The 24,881-nt window shown below is 36.7% G+C and overlaps 1 protein-coding gene and 1 long non-coding RNA gene across 12 annotated transcripts in view; one reads left to right on the top strand and one right to left on the bottom strand.

The window, feature by feature from the left end:
- LOC136036257 (uncharacterized) overlaps nucleotides 1–6,431 on the bottom strand; it is a 60,787-nt gene extending 54,356 nt beyond the window's left edge. Inside the window, exon 1 of the long non-coding RNA XR_010619679.1 lies at nucleotides 6,225–6,431. This is a non-coding gene — a long non-coding RNA (uncharacterized LOC136036257). The remainder of the gene's footprint in view (nucleotides 1–6,224) is intronic.
- LOC136036255 (uncharacterized) overlaps nucleotides 1–24,881 on the top strand; it is a 358,105-nt gene that overhangs the window by 112,082 nt on the left and 221,142 nt on the right. For 3 of the 11 annotated variants that reach the window (XM_065718386.1, XM_065718388.1, XM_065718384.1), the window contains exon 1: nucleotides 6,503–6,594. The exons of 6 other annotated variants lie outside the window; for them this stretch is intronic. Coding sequence is in view for 2 of the 5 variants with exons in the window: in XM_065718382.1 (XP_065574454.1) it covers nucleotides 6,620–6,664 (45 nt within the window). In the remaining 3 variants the exon portion in view is untranslated. Of the gene's footprint in view, nucleotides 1–6,502; nucleotides 6,665–21,170; nucleotides 21,309–24,881 lie in introns of those variants that run through there. 2 more of the 11 variants (XM_065718382.1, XM_065718383.1) reach the window with 2 other exon arrangements.

Genomic DNA, 24,881 nt, shown 5'->3' with positions numbered 1-24,881 from the left:
TTTGGAGATGTCCATTTTGTTCAAAATAGTCCAAGAACCATAAAAATAAAACCCCAGGGTTGACACAGACTTCCAGAGCTCGTGGGTAAGGGCTGTAAGTTCTGCTCCAGGGTAATATAAGGTTTCATGGAAGGAGTGATTGTATAAACTTTGGAGGGGTTCATTTGATTATAAATTGAAAGTTCTAGTTTTTTAAGAGTCAACAGTGACTGGAGGGCAAAATGAGGGATGTTACCAAATGAGGCCAACATCCCTCATTTGGTTGGAAATCACACATTCGATCGAAATTTTTAAATAGCTACTCTGTTTAAAATAGTCCAAAATTTAAATAACTATAACTTATGGGTTGAAAAATCCCCAATAGTCTTCGGGGTAAGGATTGTGACTTAAGCACGATGCCCATTGTTAACATATAAGGTTCTTGTGGAAAGGATAGTCATATTAGCTTTGGAGGGCGCTCACTCGATCCAAAAATAAAGCTTCTAGTCCTTTTTATAAGAATAAAAAGTGATCGGGAAACCAGTCCCCTCCGCCCACCGTTTCCTCCAAAGGCACACAGTAAAATTTTTTAGATATTCATTTGTTCAAAATACTCCAACAACTATAAGGCCAAATAACTATGCTTCCGGGGTTGAATCCCTCCCCCTCCCCTAGTTCCCAGGGCAAGGGACGCGAGTTATGCAAGATGTTTATTACTTTGATATGTTGTTTACTTTGATACTTTGTTGCTTTGATATTGTTACTTTGATACTAGTTTTGCTAGTCTGATGAATATCTGATGTTGAAACGAATTTGATTTTGAAATAGGGAATCTTGAAAAAAAATTGAATCTTTGGTAATCAAAACGAACAGAAATAAATTCAAAAAAACTTATCGAAAAAGAAGTTTTACGGGGCAGCTTCGATTTACGGGGCAAGGCCTGTAAGTTAGGTAAGTGGGTTATTGTTACTTCGATAAAGGAATTTTGAAAAACTTGAAGCTTTGGCCAACAACAACGAAAAAAGATTAATTAAGAAAAAACTTTCCAAAAAAGTAGCTTTTCAAAGAAACATAAAGGCCATATCAAACTCATAATCAACTGAAATAACAAGAGCTCATATGGCACTTGTGACGAGGCAAGAAGAGCTAAGAGCCGAGAGCTCATATCGCACGAGCTCTGAAAATTCTAATAATCAATAGATTGATTTAAAAGGAAAAATCAGAGGCTTAATGCCGGTTAGGATTTAAAATAAGAGCAATGAGTCACGATGTCCTTCTAAATATCAAAATTCATTAAGATCCGATCACCCACTCGTAAGTTATAAATACCTCATTTTTTCTAATTTTTCCTCTCCCTTTAGCCCCCCAGATGGTTGAATTTGGGAAAATGACTATCAAGTCAACTTGTGCAGCTCCCTGACACGCCTACCAATTTTCATCGTCCTAGCACGTCCAGAAGCACCAAACTTGCCAAATCACTGAACCCCTCCCCCCAACTCCCCCAAAGAGAGCGAATCCAGTACGGTTACGTCAATCACGTATCAAGGACATTTGCTTATTCTATCAACCAAGCTTCACCCCGATTCCTCCACTCCAAGCGTTTCCAAGATTTCCCCCTCCAACTCCCCCCAATGTCAACAGATCTGGTCGGGATTTGAAATCAGCTCTGAGACATGGATTCCTTCTAAAGATCAAATTTCATTAAGATCCGGTCGTCCGTTCTTAAGTTAAAAATATCTCAACTTTTCGATCCGTTCCAATTATGTCAATCACGTATCTAGAACTTGTGCTTATTCTCCCCATCAAGTTTCATCCCGATCTCTCCACTCTAAGCGTTTTTCAAGATTTCTGTTTCCCTCCTCCAAACCCCCTATGTCCCCGGATCCAATTCGAGTCAAAATGAAGCATCTGAGACAAAAGATCATATATATATATATATATATATATATATATATATATATATATATATATATATATATATATATATATATATATATATATATATATATATATATATATATATATATATATATATATATATATATCAAGTTTCCTTAAGATCCGATCATCTATTCGTAAGATAAAAATGCCCCAATTTTCACGTTTTCCGGGAATTCCGGTTTCCCCCTCCAATTCCCCTAATGTCACAGAATCTGGTCGGAATTTAAAATTAGAGCTTTAAAGCAGAAGATCCTTCTAAATATCAAATTTGATTAAGATCTGGTGACCCATTCGTAAGTTACAAATACGTCGTTTTTCCGAATTACCCCCCCCCCCCCCCTACTCCATCAAAGAAAGCAGATCCAGCCCGGTTATGTCAGTCACACATCTTAGACAGGTTTTTTATTCTTCCCATCCAGTTTCATCCTGATCTCTCCTCTTTAAGTATTTTCTAAGATTTCTGGCCCCCCCAACTACCCCCCCCCCCAATGACGCTGGATCCAGTTGAGATTTAAAATAAGAGATCTGAGTTACGAGGCCCTTCTAAATATGAAGTTCCATGAAGATCCGATCACTCCTTCGTAAGTTAAACATACGTCATTTTTTCTAATTTTTCAGAATTAACCCTCCCCCGCCAATAGAGCGGATCCGTTCCAATTATGTCAATCACGTATCTAAGACTTCTGTTTATTTTTCCCACCAAGTTTCATCCCGATCCCTCCAATCTAAGCGTTTTCCATGATTTTAGGTTCCCCCCAAAACTCCCCCAATATGACCAGATCCAGTCGGGATTTAAAATAAGAGCTTTGAAACAAAAGATCCTTCTAAATATCAAATTTCATTGAGATTCGATCACCCGTTCGTAAATTAAAAATACCTCATTTTTCATAATTTTTCTGAATTAACCCCCCCCCCCCCCCAACTACCCCAAAGAGAGCAGATCCGTTCTGGTTAGGTCAATCATGTATCTAGGACTTGTGCTTATTTTTCCCACCAAATTTCATCCCGATCCCTTCACTCTAAGTGTTTTCCAAGATTTTAGGTTTTCCCCTCCCAACTCCCCCCCCTTAATGTTACCAGATCCGGTTGGGATTTAAAATAATAGCTTTGAGACACGGTATCCTTCCAAACATCAAATTTCATTAAGATCTGATGAACTGTTCGTAAGTTAAAAATACTTCTTTTTTTCCAAGTTAACCATCCTCCCACTCCCTCCCGGATGCTCAAGTCGGGAAAACGACTATTTCTAATTTAATCTGGTCCGGTCCCTGATACGCCTGCCAAACTTCATCGTCCTAGCTTACCTGGAAGTGCCTAAAGTAGCAAAATCGGGACCGACAGACCGACAGAATTTGCGATTGCTATATGTCACTTGGTTAATACCAAGTGCCATAAAAACCTAGTAATTCAAACTCAAAACGACCAGAAATTACTGTTGCGGGCAAATGAAACCGAAAGCGAACAGAAAATAAATAAACAATCATATCAAACAAACGTACAACAGGTTATGATATAAATCAATAAATAAATTTTAAAACCAGTAAAACTTAATTAAATATACAAATCAAGCTTAAAACAAAGAAAAATCTGTTACTATTAAAAGAATAAATGAAACCCAAAACGAAGAGAAAATTAAATAAACAATCATAGGAAACGAACTATAAAATTAAATTGAATATTTGATATATTAATTGCAGAAACCTTGTCAGTTCAAGCTTTTATTTCACTCTATTTTTCATTTTGTTTTCAATTTTGTAAAGTATATAAAAAACATTTTTAGTAAAGTGCCAATTACACAGTAGGCTTTAGACTTTTACAGTTAGGGAAGGGAGGAGTAGCCAAACTCCTGTTTTTAGTGAAAACTATGCGAGTCTTGAACTGCCTTGGGAAAAGCTAATAAAATTAAAACTTAATTTTAAAATTAATAAAGTTAAACTAAAAAAAAAATGTTGTAGTAAGTACAAGAGAAAATATTTGTAGTATAATTTGTTTTCAGTTTTCTCAAATATATAGAGGTTTTAGAAAACTGAAGGATAGTAAACCAATTTTAGATATTTAGTTAATATAATTGATAAAATTTCATGTCTTTACTATTGTATATTTTATGCTGAATTACTACGAAATATTCGGAGCTTCTCATAAAAAATTAGACTTTCGCTATTTTCGCTTTTATGGACTTCAACATTTTAGGAAAAGTTAAATTATTTGGCTAAAAAAAGCATAAAGAAAAAACAAAAACCGAACTGAGAAAAAAAAGTCAAGATTTAATAGTTGCAAGCTACAACCAAGGGCCTTAATTCACTAGCTGGAAAGCTTTCTTATCTGTGCCTTATAATACGGTTCAAATTTTTACCTTAAATGAGTCTGTTGATGCGTTGAACCAGAGATAAAGAAGAAGATACAATGAGAGAGGCTCAAGGTAAAAGTATTTTGGAGTGGTTTCAGGCACTTTTTTGAAATTCCTGTAAAATTATTTTTGTAATAAAATTCTACTACTGTAATACAACTATAATTAATCGAAACAATATCCACTGTTTCTGAATCAGCTTCAAATGGCAATTTTCTCGGTACTTATGTAGCCTATTATACCGCCAACGCCCAAGTTCTTTATCTAAGAAGAACCTGTTTTTTTACGCTGAACATTAACGAAATATCACAGAATATGATAAGAATATAATATTCAAGAAACAGTATATTTTCACATTAGGAGGGGATGTGGGTAAACTATAGCGGGTCTTCATGCAAAATGTGTTAGGTACAATTATTCTGCATATTCTGCATGAATAATTGTTTTCCAACTCCACACTGTCCAAATAATTTACCTCCATTACTCTTAATGTGCGAATATATAGCCCAAATTATATACTTCCCATCTATTATATCACTTGTCTTTGTCTTGTCCCGCGCTAAGCCGGTTTTACAGTGCGTCAATTGATAAAGAACTTGAGTGTTGGCGGTAAAATACTTACGTACATTTTTCTCATTAGGCCTAGCTTTGTTTTAAAATTCCTTTTTAAGCCTGTGGTTAATATGGGCTTTGGTTTGCTCTTTAGTAGGTTATTAAAGGGGGTGAAAGGGGTAAAACTAAAAAGGAGGGATTATAAGTCTCTGGCTATTGTTTTTCGACTGTGTTTGACTACACCCTGTTCATGCTTCCCAGCACTTCTACTCCAGTAATAACACCCAAAACTTCATTGTTGGTGCTATATGGCACTTCTTGACCTTCAAAAGATCAAGAAGTTTAAAATGAGCCATTACGCATCTCTCTACGATGTTGAAGTAGCCTACTACTTCTGTATGTCAGCCGAACAGTTTAGGAAACATACTAGGGGAATGGAAGGGAGAGTATACACGTGGAAGGAAGGCAAAACTCAAGTTTAAGGTTTTTACTATGGAAATTATTATGGTACCCCTTTAATAATTCCTAGCCTTTCCACTCGGATATTGCACCAATAAGTGTCGTTGTTGTATCATATGGCACTTCATGACGGTGTTATTAAGATTATTTTACAAAAAGGACCTAGATATAAGAATTAGCTTTAAAATAAGACTTGAAACAACTGTTTATTATGTTGCAACAGCCTTCTAGTTCTGTTAGTCAGTTGGCGATTTATGAAAAATATTAAGGAGCTGGAGGGGTGGAATATAGAGGAGGGGATTGTAAACCTCAAACTTAAGATTTTCAACTGTGAGGATTATGATAGTACTCATTCCTCTCTTCCGGAAATTCTTAGATAGATCCCCTCCTAAAAAATCGGAAATTACTAACCTAAAATAGATCTTCCCATATTTTTTACCCCATACCGTCCCTCAAGACAAAAAATGACAAACCAACACTCCTGAAGGGCCATACTTTTGTGCGCCTATGTTTGTACAGAAAGAGTCCAACATTTCAACAAAATTGGGATCCATTGCTGATGTTTGGTGGAACGCCTAGACGCAGGTAAATCTCGCCCAAAACATAATGCACAGGGTGTAAGGTAAATGCATTTGCATATAAGCCAAATTATACTGCATATATGTGTACAGTTAACCACGAACTATGCAAACAATTTACAAAAATAAAAAATAGGGAAAAAACAATGTATAGAAGAAAAAATTAAGAAGTGATAAACAGATTATGATGGAATTATGATTAAAAAACTAATGTTAAACGTTTAACTTATATGTTTAATACTTATTCTGCTTTTATCGCAATTTCTTCCCTGTTATGGTGCTGAAGACAAGCATGACCTTTGATTTGAAATAGCTGACTTCCTTGTGTTGTTTCCTGATTTATGGCTTATTTATGTTGTTGACCTCACCTTATATATTTTTCAATCAGAAAATTTCTTAATCACAATTGTGCTGTCAGTTTCTCTTAATATCCACCTTTTCCCGAACCTTAATCTTCAAATTCACTCCTCACAGTCGTGTACCACCCTTCAATTACTCGCTACTAATGCTTTAACCATAAATCATCAGAGCATATTATTTAACCTTTTGCAAAAAAAAAACAAGAACATGTCCGAAAAGATAGGTGACAGACTGTCACAGTAAAAAGTTTTTAATTTACTTTTTAAATCAGTACAAGATAAACGATAAGAAAAGCGATTTATCTATCTTTCAATAGGAGTGCGTTTTTGATATCTTACTTTCATCTCTAGTTGAATGTGATACCTTATCTTAAAAAAGGTAACTGTATTTTTTGGAAATCATAATGGATTATAAAACCTATGTTTCTCAAAAGACAGTTTTTCTAAAGGTAACATCAATCCTCTTTTGCGTTTACATGTTAAATTGGAACAGAGATTTTATTTATAAGCGAATTTTTGTCCATTTTATATACGCATTGCTCCATTCTTAGATCTGTTTCTTTAAAGCGAAAACAAAAATATACATGGTAACTTCACCGATATGCATTGCTATTTCTTTGGTTCTTATATCAAAGAAATAAAGCTCAGAAACTTTTATCCATGAATAAAAGTTGTATGAAGAACAAAAAAAATTGTAATTTTCCACTCTACGGGAGTTGCAAAAAACGTAACAAAAAGTCCTGATGGAGTATTTTCAGGTTGCCGAGCTTGGGCATATATGTCAGCGATGTAGCATTATCGTTTTTATGGCACTTGGTATTTACCAAGTGATATATAGCAATCGCAAATTCTGTCGGTCTGTCTGTCTGTCTGTCCCGGTTTTGCTTGTTTGGGCGCTTCAAGATAAGTTACGATGATGAAATTTAGCAGGCTTATCAAGGACCAAACCATATTAAATTGGAAATAGTCGTTTCCCCGATTCAACCATCTGGGGAGGGGATTGGGGACAGTTAATTCGGGAAAATTAGAAAAAATGGAGTATTTTTAACTTACAGACGAGTGATTGGATCTTAATGAGTTTTTCAACTTAGAAGTAAATAGTGTCTCAGATCTCTCATTTTAAATCCCGACCGGATCCGGTGACATTGGGGGAATTGGAGGGAGAAACCTGAAATATTGGAAAACGCTTAGAGTGGAGGGATCGGGATGAAACTGGTGACAAAAATAATCATATGTCCTAGATACGTTATTGAAATAACTAAAACGGATCCGCTCTCTTTGGGGGAGTTGGGGGAGGGGGGATAATTCGGAAAAATTAGAAAAATGAGGTATTTTTAACTTATGAAAGAGTGATCGGATCTTAATAAAATTTTATATTTAGAAGGACCTCGTAACTCAGACCTCTTATTTTAAATCCCGGCCGGATCCAGTGTCCTTTGGAGGAGTCGGGGGGGGGGCAGGATTCAGTGGAGAGTTCGGGATGAAATTTGGTGGGGAAAATAAGCAAATGTCCCAGATATGTTATGGACATAACTGGAATGGATCTGCTCTCTTTGGGAGAGTTGGGGGGCACCTAATTCGGTAATCGGGAAAAAATAGAAAAATGAAGTATTTCTAACTTACGAACGGGTGATTGGATCTTAATGAAATTTAATATTTAGAAGAACCTCGTGTCTCAGAGCTCTTATTTTAAATCCTGACCGGATCTGGCGACATTGGGGGGAGTTGGAGAAGGAAACTGGAAATCTTGGAAAATGCTTAGAGTGGAGAGATCGTGATGATACTTGGTGGAAAGAATAAGCAAAAGTCCTAGATACGTCATTGACATAACCAGACCAGATTAGCTCTCTTTGGGTGAGTCGGAGGGGGGGGGGGTAATTCGGAAGAATTTGAAAAAATGATGTATTTTTAATTTTCGAACCGGTGATCAGATCCTAATGAAATTTTATATTTTGAAGGACTTCGTGTCTCAGAGGTCTTATTTTAAAAATCGAAGGGATCTGATGACAATGGGGGGGGGGGGGAGTTGAAGAGGAAACTGGAAAACTTGGAATACGTTTAGAGTGGAGAGATCGGGGTGGAATTTGGTGGGAAGAGTAAGCACATGTCCTAGATAGGTTATTGACATAACCGGACCGGATCCGCTCTCTTTGGGGGAGTTGGGGGATTTAGTATTTCGGGCACTTCCAGATAAGCCAGGACGATGAAAGTAGGCAGGCTTATCAGGGACCAGACTAGATTAAACTAAAAATAGTCCCTTCCTCGATTCGACCACCTGGAGGGAGGAGCGAGCGAACAAGATTGTTGAGAAGAATTTTATTTGTCGATAAAACAAATGATTGTTCTTCTTAAGTATGGCTTGTGGTCTTGGGGTATGATTCATGCTTAGGGTACGAGAGGTCTCAGGTTTGAATCTCGGACCACACCAATTTTAACATGAAGAAGATCCGAAACTAGATACGTGATCAATATAGCGATGGCTGAAAGTTGACAGGCGTATCAGGGACCCGACCAGACTAAATTAGAAATAGTCACTTTCCCGATTTGACCATCTGGGGGGAGTGGAAGGACGGTTAGTTCGGAAAAGTTAGAAAAGATGATGTATTTTTAAATTACGAATGGGTTATAGGATCTTAATGAAATTTGATATTTAGAAGGTACCTTGTGTCTCAGAGCTGACATTTTAAATCTCGACCGGATCCGGTGGCATTGGGGGGAGTTGGAGGGAGAAACCGGAAATCTTGGAAAACACTTAGAGTAGACTGATCGTAATGAAACTTAGTGGGAAGAAGTTCTTGGCTTTTGGCTCTTCCGACCTCGTCATGAGTGCCATATGAGATCTTGGCTCTTATTTTTTCCTGAGGCTACACGAAGGACCTGATTTGCACCAATAGAAGTGGAGACCTTCAAGATCTTTATACCTAGATTGTGAAAGATATTAATACCATCCCTCTGTTCCCGATTGAGTGGAAATTGAAGACAGATTATAGACCTGGAGCATCACTCTTGACTCATGACTCATGACTCATGGGCGCAATTCCTTGGGCATCACTGGGGCTCATGAGAGAATACCTTCCAGTTTTGGTTTTTTAAAGCTTAGGCATTTTGGTGTCAGATCCTATGCTATACCAGACTGTAGCGAGGAAATTAGACCAATTTCTTAAAAAGAGGAGAAACACTCCCAAAACTTCAAGCAATCTTAATGAAAATCCAACCATCATGTTTAGCATACCAGAGAACCATACTGTAAATATTTCAAGCTCCTATATACAAAAATGTAGAATTTTGCATTTTTTTTGCCATAAAAAAGATCACGGATAGATTTATTTGTTTGTTTGCTTCATTTTTTTTTCTCAGGGATGATCATATTGAACCAGTCATCATAGATGATCGGGAAAGGGCTTACTCGGTCTAAATTGACAGTTCTAGTGCCCTTTTCAAGTGACCAAAAAGATTGGAGGACAGCTAGTTCCCCTCCCACGCCATTTTTCATTTTTTCAGCGTAGTTGAAAGGTTCAATGACTATCCCTTTGAGGGTAACATTCCCCCAACAGACCCTGAGGAAAGAGCTGTAAGTTACAAAATTTACCCATTGTTTACGTATAGTATTCACTATTGAGAAGCAAACAGGTACCTTTTTTTGCGGGGGAGGGAGGAATTTTCTGCTTGATGAGATTGGCTACGGTGAAACTTTTCGGAGGTAAGCTTTCTAGGGGAAATTTTACAATGCGAGAATTTGTCAGAGCTCCCTTGCGAGATTCTTTTGTTTGTCTTACTTTGTCTTTCCATCTAAATTTGACATGTGTAGATGTCCCAGAGAAAATTTTCAGCAGGGTCGGGATTGTATAAAGGAATTTTCAGTGTTTGGGAATATTCTGCAGGGAGAGATTCTCCATGGGAGAAATTTTTGGGGAGAAATTGTCCATGTGGGAATATCCAAGGGAGTCTCCATGGGGGAGTTTTCCGTGGAAGCAACATTCTGCTGCAGGTGCGGGGATTTCCAAAAAAAAATTCCACGGAGAGGAATATCCAACATGATACGAAAAGTGATCAGAAATTAAAGTAATTTTCAAATGAAAGTATACTATGAAGACTTTTTCAGGCGGAATCGTCCAAAAGAAATTTCCCTGGATTCCTTGGCACGAGAGAGAGAGAGAGAGAGAGAGAAAGAGAGAGGTTTTTGAATAGATTGGGATGTAGGAGGAGCATATGTAGCTTTGTTTGCCTCAGGCGGCTTTGTGCTGAAGTGTGCTATTATTATTAGTAGCAGCAGTCGTCGAAGTAAATCACTTAGTGCCTTATCTGATTCCTGACAATGGTAAAATTTCGTCATAAAAATACTTTCGTGGACCTTTTGAATGGGCGACAAATTACTTATTCAATCTTTAAGTTCATTTCCCCACCTATAATTTTAGCGATATGAACAAACTGGTGATTTTATATGTTTGAGCAAATGATCCATTTGGAAGCACTATCAGAATAGAGATGATAAAGGACCGTCTAGCTTAAAGCTGTAACATTTTAGTTCGGTTGTATGATAAAGTATCTTGTCTAGGCCAAACCGTGGCATATGCACGGAAGAGTAAGTATAAATTCTTTAAATTTTTCTGAAAGTTGAGCTAAATAAAAAAAAACAAGTTCTTCCAACTGAAATTAAGTAGTAGCAGTAAAACTTAAAATGAACAGAAATAAATATGTATCTGAAGGAGGTTGCATCCTCTTCAACACCTCATTCTTTACGCTAAACTTTTTTAGCACTTTTAAGGAAGTTTCTTATTGTTCTAATTAAACGGCCCTTGTGTTTCAGGAGTTGTTCTTAAGCAATTGTTGTTTTAAGTTTTAATGTTGCTCCTTATTTTCAATTGAAAAAAAATGTTTTTTTTTAATTTTATCTCTGATTTTTTTTAGTAATGCCAGGGAATCTGGCCTCTCATCCAGGGAGAAATACCCTCCCCACAGAAATATCCTCTATACTGTGAAAATTTACCTAGGACAATTACCCTTAACATCTCCACGCCTAATCAATGGACAAATTTTTTAACTTAAAGACCTTTCCCGAGGGACTGTTTGGGGAGGGGGGCGGTCATGATTTATCCGAAAGTATAGTTATTGGACCTTTCAACAATAATGAACAACATAAATATCTCAAAATCTCGATCGGACGATTTTGGGGGAAAAGGGGCGGGGGAGGTTGCCGAGTTGCCGTACTTTAAAAGGGCACTAGAATTTTTAACTTTCAATTGAATAAGACCTCTAACGATATTCTAGTACCACTGGATCGATGTGATAACCCTGGGGGAGAAAAAAGAAAAAAACACACAACCATGATCTTTCTTCAGGCAAAAAATACAAAATTCCACACTTTCACAGATAGGAGCTTAAAAGCTCTTCAGCAGGGTTTTCTGATACGCTGAATCTGATGGCTGAATTTCATTAAGGTTGTATGACTTTTAGGGGTTGATTTTTCCCCTTTTATGAAAATAAGACAAATTTTCTCAGGCTCGTAGCCTTTAATGATTAAGGACCAAACTTATTGAGACGTATATATTTGGAATCAGCATAAGAAGCCCATTTTTTTATTTATATCTATTGGTATCAAATTTCATGTTTTCGGTTACTTCGAGTTTCGGTTACTATTGAGCCGGGTCGCTCTTTTCTTACAGTTCGTTACCGCGAGCTGTTTAATAATGGAACTATTCATCCCCAATATTTTAATAAGGTGTATTGGACCTTCGTGATACAAGTTTCTCAGTATCTTAGCCAAGATCAAGGAATTGCCTGGAACACATCCGAAAGAAGGTTGAACCAATTGTTATTTGCCTTCCTCTCTCTAAGATAAAATCTGATATTTATGGCATTTTTAATTGCGCTAACCCCCCTCTTACAATGTAGGCTAGACAGCTACCTCTTCTAGATGCCTAGATTTGGATTGACGCAACGTGACTTTTGATAAATTAAGCTATGACGTGGCGATTCTTTTTTCTGGTGCCTTGTCTGAGCTACTGCTAAAGAAAAAGATTGTTTTGCCTGACATCTCTATCTATAAACTGGTAATGCGAATTTGTACTTTTATGCTTGATTAGTGACGAAATTGGCTACAATTACAGCATGGTCAATGTTGAATACATGAGAATTTACTTTGAATGAATGGAAATGGTTTGTAAGGAGCACGGTCAAGATTAAGGCTTCGACAAGCTGTTAGTGCCCATGAAAGCTATTTAGATCATTAAGCACAACCTGTTTCCACCTTACCTGTGTCAGGTGCAATGATGAGCACTGAAGTCAGTATGAAAAAATATCTTATATCTTACTCGAATATCTGGGAAATTTTGGGCTAGTATTTTATTTGGCAGTTTGAAGAAATGTAAACTGGGTTATCAGTTACAGTTTTATTGCAAAAGCTCATCTTAACCCTATGAAACTTGGACTTCTAAGAGAAAAAACTCTTTTGACAAAAAAAAATCCAAGGAAAGAAATTCTGCACAGTATGGTTCTCTGATAGGCCAAAGCTGATGTTTTTTTTTTTTGAAGCTTTAACAGCTTTTTTTTGAAGATTTTTTTTTGAAAACTTTATTTTTTGAAGCTTGTTTTCCCCTTTTAAAATCAGGCAAGTTCTTTTCAGGCTCGTAGCTTTTAATGGGTAAGATTAAATTAAATGAATTTTATATATTTGGAATCCGTATAAAAAGCCAATTTTTTCGATTGATTAATTGCTATCAAAATTTTGTTTTGGAGTTTTGGCCACTATTGTATCGACTCCTTACTTACAGCTTATCGTGAGCTGTCTCATACAAATGTAACTAAAATAGCCTACTGAAATCACTCTCAAAATAGAGCATTTTAGCATGATGCTTTGACGGCATATATGACGTTATTTTGGTACACCGAAATGACACAAAAAAGTAGTTTTTTGTAAAAAAAAATTGCTTCTTACTTTTATAATGCTACTAGCTGTTGGGGTGTGGTGGGGGCGCTTCCCCACAAGCCCCCCCGCGCGCGTAAGTCGTCACGCGCCATTGTAGTTGTGTCCCTGTGTCCTACCTGTGAGTATATATATATATATATATATATATATATATATATATACTAGCTGTTGGGGTGGCGCTTCGCGCCACCCCAACACCTAGTTGGTGGGGGCGCTTCGCACCCCCCCAAGCCCCCCCGCGCGCGTAAGTCGTTACGCGCCATATTAGTTACGCGCCATATTAGTTACGCGCCATTGTAGTTGTGTCCCTGTGTCCCACCTGTGAATATAGATAGATTTATATATGTGTTTCAAACTACGTAAAAATTGCGAATATACAACATTCTTGGCTTTCCCATTGTCTGTCCATATACAAAGCCGTATGTACTAATAATGACGTCATATGCAAACGCTCTTTTTACAAACAAACAAACATGCATACACACAACTCGTTTTTATATAGATAGATAGATAGATAGATACAATACAAATTAACTACGTAAAACTTGTGAATATACAACAGTCTTCGCTGTCCCATTGTCTGTGCGTATAAATAGATTGTCAGGTTTACCGACCCTCAAAGATGCAACATACAATTGTACATTGGTAAAGCAATCTGTATTAAGATCTATACCGCATTTTTCTAGTGATTGCCCTTGAGCTTTGTTGATGGTGGTTGCAAATGCTAATCGAATTGGGAATTGCAATCTTTTAAATTGAAAAAGCAGATCCGTTGGAATCATGGGAATGCGAGGAATAAGAACAGCCTCACCCTCATAAGGCCCTGTCAAGATTGTGGCATCTATTAGGTTTTCCATTGTTTTTTTTTACGGCAAGTCGCGTGCCATTGCAAAGCTTTGGTGGGTTGATATTTCTTAAAAGTATTATTGGTACGCCTATTTTTAGTTGTAGCAGGTGTGGTGGACACCCTGAAGGATCTATGGAATTTAAAAATTCAGATGGATAATTAACCGCTTCATTTGGTTCCGAAATACAAATTAACTGCGTAAAACTTGCGAATATACAACATTCTTTGCTGTCCAATTCTCGCTGCATATAAATAGATTGTCAGGTTTACCGACCCTCGAACATGCAACGTACAATTGTCCATGGGAAAAACAATCAGTATTAAGATCAATACCACATTTTTCTAATGATTGACCTTGAGCTTTGTTAATGGTGATTGCAAATGCTAATCGAATTGGGAATTGCAATCTTTTAAATTGAAAAGGCAGATCTGTTGGAATCATGGGAATGCGAGGAATAAGAACAGCCTCACCTTCAAAAGGCCCTGTCAGGATTGTGGCCTCTATTAGGTTTTCCATTGTTTTTTTTTACGGCAAGTCGAGTGCCATTGCAAAGCTTTGGTGGGTTTATGTTACGTAACAATATTATTGGTACGCCTATTTTTAGTTGTAGCACGTGTGGTGGAAACCCTGAAAGATCTAAGGAATTTAAAAATTCAGATGGATAATTAACCGCTTCATTTGGTTCCAAAACTGTGTCGACTGACTTGTAAAGGACTGCCTGGTCTTGAATCTTGGTCAAAACAATATTGTTGATTTCGTGGACGTCTATATTTTTGGGTGCGAGAATCGCTCTTTCACTTAGCCATTTATTATTTTTATAATTTTTTAGAATATTCGGAAATACTTTTTCAATCAATTCATTTTTGGACGTCACTAAATTACAAAAATCAGCAGGTAGTTGTATACGTCCTGAAATTGAGTCTACTGGGAGCTTTCCGTTTCCCATTGCCAGCAATTGATCTGAAAATGTTTGACCAGAGTCATCGTTTTGCAATCGGACACGCATATTTGTAGTTAATTTTAATGTTTTTACGTGTGCCCATAAATTAGAATTTTTCAGGCAAGCATTCATTTCGTCTGCAGGAGTTGATCTAGGTTTTATAGGTAATGTTTGCCTGAAATCTCCCGCAAGCAATATTAAGGTGCTGCCAAAGGGTTTCGACTTCCCTCGCAAATCTTTCAAGCATTGATCCAGAGCCTCGAGCGATTTTTTGTGTGCCATTGTGCACTCATCCCAAATAATAAGTTTGCATTGCTGCAATACTTTACCCATCCCAGATGATTTGGAAATATTGCACGTGGGAGTTTCTGTAGAATAAACAATGCACGAATTTGACTTGGGGTTGACGTTTCGCACGCGTCATTGATGCAGTTATCCCAGTGTTGGTCATTCTCCAATAAATTCAGAGCTTGGCATGCACTACGGTAAGTGTCATGTATAGTACCATTTACAGTCCTCAAATACTCAAAGGATGTCGGACCGGGTACATTCACCAAAAGCAGGCGTAGAAAGAAGCATTCATGTTGATTGGGGTGAACGGTGTAGAGTCTTCCTATCGTGGTATCTTTGAAGATGGTAGGTTGGCCGTCGACTGACTTACCCTGTTTTCGACGTTCAAATACTTTATTTTTAGTATTCCACGTGTAATACGAAGGCACTTCAGTATACAGCAGTTTTTTTCGCAAAAGAATCATTTTTGCAAAGCGAAAAAAAAGCTGTTAATGTTGTATCCGGTGGATTCAGGACTCTTTGTTGCACGTTGGTTTCCGTGAAATAAACACGTTGACCATTCTGTAAATGTACCGCTAAGTGAACAACAGCTGGACTACGTTCATGTATCGGAAATGAAAGAATTCGCCAAACAGCTTCATTACTGCTTATGTATCTTCCAGCCTGATATTCTACGATTTCATCGAAATCTTTGATTTCGGACTGCAAGCCAAAAACTGCCATGTCACTGCCTTTGTTGACGTATTTACATATGTATTTGATTGCCTTTACGGAGTTACAGTATTCAACGTTTATGTGTGCATTAAATGTTTTTGATAATAAAGGGGAATATGGAACAACCCACTGGTTATCTACTTCGATGGTGGTACCGTTACGCTTCTTTATTATTGCTGTTTTACCGCCATCTTCAGTAGATCTTCTTCTATATTGTGGGTAACCATCATTGCCAGTAATTGTTTTGGGTACTAAAAGTCGAGGATATTGCTTTGTGCACCTTCCTTTGGCCATGCATGGTGAATTTTCGTTCAGTGCACCGCAAGGTCCATGTATCATATTTTTTACAATAATATCATGTAACCCCTTATCGACATTTTTATCAGGTATTTCAGCGGAAATTACATCATCAATTTCGTTTGAAGTAATTTTTTTATGTAGCCAGTGACGAAGGTAAAATTGTTAATCTTCCAACGTTTGTGGTATTACCGTCATTTATAACTGCATCTCGCAAATGAATGTATTGTTCAGAGCGGAGCTTGGTCTGATTCAGGCGGATATATAGCAAACGTTCTGATTCAATTTTAGCATAGATATCAAACATAAATTGGTGAAACAATTCACGGCATTTTAAAATATAATTTTCTTCATCCTGCCGAATCATTAGTCTATAGGAATAATAATGCATTGCACTGCATTTCTTATTCATTTCTTTGTTAGTGGCTGGATTCATCAATTTAATATTAAATTGATAGCCGTCGGCTCCATCCCAAAAAATGATAGGATATTGTAGGGCATCGTAGCATCGATGAGTTTCAGCAATTCTTAACAACTGAGCGTTTCGCTTATGTAGAATAATATCTCGAGGTAAAAACTGATCACCGACCATAACGATTGCCACTTCGTCGATAGTCGGAGCATTGTATCTACGCACATGTTGGCCAGGAGGCGTTTTGTCAGCGGAAATAACAATTTTATGAGTATCAGTAGGCATCAAATCGATGGCTGTTTTGAACAGACGCACTAACTTATTATTTTCGTGGAAAAGATGTTGCAATTGGGAAACGATTGTCCTTTCAACGTTGGGAGAAATTTCGCAACGTGCATTCAATTCAGAATTTCTATCACTGATGAAGTACAATTGTAAAAATTTATGATTCTCGCCTGAGAATGGTAGAAGGGACCCTGCTTTATGATAAATTTGCCCTTTTACTTTGAAAGTAGACATAAATTGATCTGGATTTTCGATTTGGGCTCCAAACGTCGTCATTTGGAAACATGAGTTGTATTGTCTGATTTTTGACAAAAAACGCTTAGATTCTGACGTAGTTCCAGTAAGGAAAGTCTTCAATGGCTCTGGTGGTGCAGCCAATAGAGGAAGTTTAACTTTTCCTGAGGCGCAACACATTCCCATTGTTTCACCATTGAATTTCAAGGCCTTGCAATAGGGACAAATTTTAGACATTGTCCCGATTTGAACACATCTACTCAAGCTATAATCATCGACTGGGTTGTACCTGAATGCCAGGCGATAACTTTCAGATTGCTCTGATTCCTCGGCACGCTTTCTTTTCTTACTTTCTCTATCAGCAGCAAGCCTGTTTCCCTGCTGGTCTTTTGATTCCTCGGCACGCCTTCTTTTTTCACTTTCTCTTTGCCTTCAAAGCAAAAATGATGGCAACTAATTTCATGACGTCAGCCGAAACATGACGGCGAACATATGTCTTATATAACTTGAATGACGTCACCTTCAAAGCAAAAATGATGGCAACTAATTTCATGACGTCAGCCGAAACATGACGTCACCTGATCCATCCACAGATCCACACACAGACAACTTATTTTTATATATATATATATATATATATATATATATATATATATATATATATATATATATATATATATATATATATATATATATATATATATATATATATATATATATATATATATATATATATATATATATATATATATATATATGTTTTTAACTACGTAAAACTTGCGAATATACAACATTCTTCGCTGTTCCATTGTCTGTGCATATAAATAGATTGTCAGGTTTACCGACTCTTGAACATGCAACATATAATTGTCCATGGGAAAAACAATCCATATTCAGATCTATACCTCATTATTCTAATGATTGTCCTAGAGCTTTGTTGATGGTGATTGCTATTCAAACATTCCCTGTGTCCCGGTCCCCGTTGTAGTTGTGTCCTGTGTTCCGGTCGTCATTTATATTCCCTGTGTCCCGGTCGTTATTTGTGTCCTGGTGTCCCAGTCTGTAATTTCTCTTTGAGTGTCCCGGTCGTCATTTATATTCCCTGTGTCCCGGTTTCCCGGTCGTGAGTTGTGTCCCGGTGTCCCGGTCTGTAATTTTGTCAGTCGACAAACATGACGTGAGTCGACAAACAACTTCATGACGGCTTAATGCTCAATCCTTATAATGACGTCAGTCGAGAAACATGCATGACGTCAGTCAACACACAAGACACAAACAACTTATTTTTATATATATAGATTAATACGAACCTATAAAAAAAATACAAGGAGATACAAGCATTATAATGCTTGTATTTTGGATTTGAAAGCTATAAATTTAAAATGAGGTTTCACACACCAGTACCACAACTAGCACCAGAGAAAAAAAAACAAAAAAAAACATCAGCTCTTTGCCAAGCTTATGACGTGATGTTCTTCAATTTAATTTCCGGGTTAAAGATTTCGACCGTAATGATTCCAGTAGTAAACTTTTATGGTGATTTGCGAACCTTTTTGAAGGTTTTTCAGCCAATTTCCAAAATTCCCTCAATTTTGTTTTGTTTTTAATTTTTGCAGTACGAATTTGCAAAAGCAAAGACATGTAAGCATTAGAAGATCATGCTAAGAATAGATATCATTCCTGAATCATTGTCAAGTTGTGATTGTCTTATATTTGAGACTTTATAAAAAAAAACGATGTTATTAATTTTCAGTTAATATGGTATAGGGTTCACTTTCCTATTTTGGATCTATTGGCTTTAATTGTTGCAAGGTATTGGACAATTTGGACAATAATTGGTTTTAGCTACCTGTTTTGTAGCTTCACCTGACTTGTAGGCACTTGATAATTACATAAAGCAAAATTCGCCAAGAAAAAAAATCCAAATTTAATGGGTCCAAATCACTAAAAACTGTCCTTTGAATCAGATTAGACCAATAAGATGTTAATACTGTCTGTTCATAAAATGACCCTATCATGTTTATAGCTTAAACAGTAGTAGGGTATTTAAGTTCGAAATGAAAAAGCCATTGCGTTGTGGCATTGTCCGTTTGCACCACAATCTTTGAAGCGTTTCAAAATTATGAGATCTCGTGACCTATTAATTAACCACTTAGAACATCAGTGCTTCGTCCGATCTTTTTTGAAAGGCTCTGGCACGCGACGTGGAGGTTTTGTGGTTTTGATCAATCCTGTCAAAATCCTATCGCCCACAAATTGTAATTTGAGATCTTGAGAAAGCCGTTAGTGCCTTGCTGTTGCAGGCCTTTCTAGATAGATAGATAGATAATTTTATTCACCCACTCGATACAAAACCACAAATGGCACGAATGGAGTACAAAGAAGAAAAGAAAAAAAAAACAAAAAAAAAAAAAAAAACAAACACTTAACTGCACAAACAAAAACAAACGTTACGATACACCGCCAATAAATAAAAACATTATTACAAAAACTCACTAAGGACGAATTGCAATTGCCAGACTACTAGGCCCAAGCGACCCCAAAAATTCAGAACGACGTTTCGTCACAGCAGCAATCGGATCTGTGATACCGAACCTTGCAGACATCTTGGAATTTTTAACCCACGGTGGGGTATTTAAAAGAAACTTTGCATATTTGTAAAAAAGTGATCGAAGGTTTCTTTTATCACTAACACTAAATATATGCCAAAACGGTGATAAAGCCAGAAAGTGTGGGATCACCAGTGCATTATATAGCCTAGCTCGAATTTGTCGATTATATTTCGCTTTAGTTGAAGATAGCGCCCCGTAAGCCTTACGTGCCTTTTCTGCGAAATTACTTATTTGGCGAGCACGTGTAGATGCCATGTTATGACCTATAGGCATTCCTAAGTACATTATGGAGTCAGACAGTGGAACCTCTTGAGCACCAAATTTGACAGCAAGATCTATACAATCTGCATTTCTCCTATTGAAAGCAACAATCTCGCTTTTACTTGCATTAAAAGATAGGCCTATCTCTCTATAAGCATCATCTAGAATCTGAAAATTTTCTTCAATACGAGACAAACATCTACTTAAATTAAAAATATCATCTGCGTAATTAAGTAATGTTACATCCAAACCTCGGAAAATGCAGCTCATTTGCACTAACTTTTGGGCCTCGAGAACACTATTATTATACAACCGGGGTGACGAAATTGCACCCTGCCTAATGCCCTTTCTAACCGGAATAGCATTTGGTAATACAATCGGCCCGTTAGGAGACGGGACTTTAACTTGGACTCGAAGCTTCTTATACATATCCCGAAAAGGCAAAATAACCGATCGGTCCACACCACGTTTATGAGCAGACACTAATAACTGGGGATGTATCCCAGAATCAAAAGCACGTCTAACATCGTGACTCGCTAGAATAAGGGATTCATTCAGTTCATCAGCTTCTATTAATATATTAGCAAGAATATAATGGACGTGCTCGCGACCAACACCTTTTTTAAATCCGAACTGATTATCGGGGGTAGAACATTGAAAAGCAATATGATCTATAACTAGCAATTCCATAAGCTTACATAAAACCGGCGAAACAGTTATAGGGCGGTAAGATACGCATTCAGACGGATTTTTCCCTTTTTTCAAAATAGGTGTAATTACTCCAGTACCAAAAACGTCGGGAACGAGACCAGAATTAAAGATAATTTGGAATAGAAGCTCTAAATGACTCAGGAGACCAGCAGTACCATGTACAAGATGCAACCCACACAACTTGTCGACACCTTTCGATTGTTTCTTTTTTAATTTTGAAATTGCACGAATCAGATTAGGAACAGTTACTATGTAGCCAACACCAGAACTAGGCAATTCCATGAACTTATCAAGTTCGACTTCATATTTATCTTCAAGATCTTGTTCGGGTGGAGAGAACTCAGAAGTAAAGTGGGACACCCAATCTTGCTCAGAGATCACAGGTTCAACACTATTCTGATCACCATTACGTTTAAGAAATGTGTTGGACATCAGGCCAACAGAATTTCCAGACAACACTTTGTGCTTGAGTGAATTTAGTGGTGTGAACAAGCAAGTGGATTTATTTTGGAGCATGAAGAATGCTCAAGTTCTGCTCTCGTGGTAAAAGGCGAGGATATGATGTAACTTTCCTTTTATTATTTCTAATTTTTAATCTAGAAATTTGTTTTAAGGGCCAATAAATTTCTTTTATTCATAGGATTTAGATTTTTTGGCAGTCAAGTTTTTTTTTGGTTTGATTTTTTTTTATTTATCTACCCACAAAAAAGACAAAATACGCACTTAAACTAGACATACATACGGTTATCAGTATATAAATTTGGGGAAGATAAATTTTCTTACAATTATTTAAAACCATATAATAGGCATTGGGCATAAGTATAAGGTTCAAAATACCTTCCAAGTGCATTATTTAGCTGTAGATCTGAATTGAAGGATTTACTTGTACAACAAAGATCAGTGCCCACTAAAAGGAGAATGGGTAAAGGACAATAAGCAATACCTAGTCAAGCATCAAATCTTAAATAATTGCCAAAATTATTTGCGATCTACCACACAATTTTACCATGAGTAGCTTGTAAGTATTACAGGGGCTTATTTTACAAAAAGTTTCCAAGGGCTTTTAGAATGCAAACATTTTATATAAGAATATATTTAAGAATGCAAACATTTTGAAATCACGGTCAGAGTCAAGGTCACTCTTGAGGACTTCACCTAATGCACTTCCACAGGACAGAAGCATCGGCTATTTTCTAACTTATATCTAGACACAGTATTCTAATGAGAATACTCTCATGACACTTTTTTTTAAATTACTTTACCCCAAAGAATCATTGAAACTGATTTTTTGCAAATTATAGCGCAAATGTTTTATCATGATGCAATTGTAGGCTAATAAATGCAGAAAAGCAATCAGTTATATATTGGAAATAAAGAACCATAAAATCGTTATGTAAACCGTAATTACTTTATACAAGCCATACTGCCTCTTATGAGAGTTGACACAAGAGGCGTAACTAAACAACATTGTTTTTGGAGAGGGGATAGAATAAAGGGATTTTTCCAAATGGCTAGTCATTTTAACAGATCTTCACATATATACACAAAAAAAAAGTTTTTTTTTGATGGAAGTAAACATTGAAGATGAAACTTAAAAGGACGAAAAATTACTGCTTCGTTGCTTTATGTAACTTATATCTGGAACATTAGTTCAAAAACTGACTCGTAATGTTTTCATAACTTTGTAGAATTCTAAAAATCTAGAACTTCACTGAAAACACAAAATTAACTCAACAAAACAGAAATTAAGTAGCCTGCAGAAAAGACTAGTTTATAAGTTCATTAATAGTCTTTCACTGGCCATGAAATCAGTAAATTTTAGCATACAACTTTAATTTTCTCAAAACCTCAAGTAAGATCAGCTTTCAGTAAAGCGATAATTTTTTAGAATTCTACAGATTTAGGGAAATATTCCGAGTCAGTTTTTTTTTACCAATGTTCCAGATATATGCTGCATAGACCGCGAAGCAATAATTTTTTTCGTTTTAACTTTCATCTTTGCTCTTTACTTCCCTCAAAAAAAAATTTTGATTAAATTTTGTTTGTTTTAGGTTTTAAAAATATATACAATAAATCGTGCATCAAGATTTTTGTTTCAAGACCAACAGCAAGTCTTAGAACTTTATTATATCGGTGAAAAACTTGAAGAAGGGTTTTAACCATGGGCATCAAGGTTGTGCCCTATTCATTCTTCCTGGCCGTTCTAACCCAGAAATGGCAACCAAAGGGTCGTTTTGGGGAGCCATATCCTTATGATGGCGATATGAGATCAAATTTAAAAACTTGTATATATATGAATTAGCTTCCAAATGAGCCCTTAAACAGCTCTCCATAATCTTCCATTGCCATGCGAGCGGGGGCAGAAAAAGAAAAAAAGAAGAACACACATCAGTAATATCCATGTAAATGTGATTACCCTTGTGATCGAGGGGGGGGGTCGCAATTTACCTTTATCGGATTTTTGACAATGGTAATCCCTATGGTGTACTTTTCATTTTGATCCGATACCATTTTTGAAGGATTGCAGGCTCCTCTTCAAAATTTCTATAAATTTAGTTCTAAATAATATTTTACAATTAAAAACGATCAAAATAATGTTTAATATTTCTAAATCAGCTATAAGTTACAATTTCCCTTCACCAGAAGGTTTTTCTTTCAAAAAGCGTTTTTTTTTTTTTTTGGTTTGTATGGGTAGTGGTTCGCTTTTTACTAAATTGCAGCTATCGCTGTAGTTATAGTTTTGGTAAAAATCCTGGTGTTTCTGGCGTATTTTATGGGCTCGAATTATCTGTACCTGTTGAACAAAAATATAAAAAGTAGTAGTGTCTCCTCCAAAGCATTCCCCTCTCCCTACATATAATGTCCCTGGTCACCCCTCTCCACTTCTAATGGCTTTTCACTATTTGTAGGGATTTTGATGTCTTTCTAGCTGTATATTTAGAGATCCGGCCTTCTACCCCACCCCACCTCCGAAAATCCCCCCACAGGAAAATTACCCCCGTTAAATACCCCCCTTGTAAACTTCCCCGAAGGAAAATCTCCCTGGAAAGTTCCCCCATGGACAATTTTCCATGGAAAATCCCCATGATAAATTCCTTTCCCCGGAAAATCTCCTCAATGGAAAATTCTCCTCGGAAAATCCTCCCACTGGAAATTCGTCCCGGATAATTCCCCTCTCCCATGGAAAGTTCACCCAAAAGTAAAATTGAGCAGCCACAGAGAAAGTAAAAATAGTTACCTCAGAATGTCGATCAGAAGTCCTGAGGGGTATCAACAGGACCCGATATCAAAAATGGCTCTTAGACGCGGGTTGTTTAGTCTCCAATCACTTCTGACTTTAAAAAAAAGAGCTAGAACTCTCAATTTCCGAGCGAATTCAGCATCCTCAGGAGTTTCTACAACCATAAGAGGGAGGTTAGGATGAGGAAGTGGCAGTTGCCCTCCAATACGGAATAAATTCTGCCCCTTTAAAGGTTTAATGTTACTGTTTACTTTCATAATAATAGTGCAGATCAAAAACATTTCTGAAAATAAAGAGGGATTATATGCAGAATTTTACCCACACCCCCTCTCCACGTCTTCCTTAGAACTATCTATGTATTTATTTGAAGGCTCAATGAGAGTTATTTCGGCATTAAAATACACCATTTCGGGCGTCTACCCTCCTTCCCTAACTACAAAACAATCAGAGAACCCTACTGTAGTGGTTTCAACCTTTCATCTACCATTATTTCGAATTGTGTATTTTTTTTCCAAAGAATGATCATGGATAAAAACAACAACAAGTAAAAACAACCTGGGATTTACCTAAGATAGTGAAATTTGTTCAGACCTTAAAAATATTTCGGTTCTGCGTCCAAGCTACGGTTGTATGTCCTCAGCAAATTAGGTATGTAAATGAAATACGTATGTGAAATAAAACTTACAATAAAATGAGATCTTTTAAATTGAAATTAAAAAATTAAAGTAAAGTTTTGATGATGGAGAGGCAGTGTGGTCTTTATCGTTATCTAAAGATCATGTAGGTCTTGTTTTTTTCCGATGATGATTGTATCAGACCAAGGGTTCTAGAAGATCTGGAGAGGGTTCATTCAAACAAAAATTAAAACTTTAAGCGCCCTTTTAAGATACCAACC

This window comes from Artemia franciscana, chromosome 15, assembly GCF_032884065.1.
Source record: "Artemia franciscana chromosome 15, ASM3288406v1, whole genome shotgun sequence".
Classification (NCBI taxonomy): domain Eukaryota; kingdom Metazoa; phylum Arthropoda; class Branchiopoda; order Anostraca; family Artemiidae; genus Artemia; species Artemia franciscana.
This window is presented reverse-complemented; position numbering and strand designations above follow the sequence as displayed.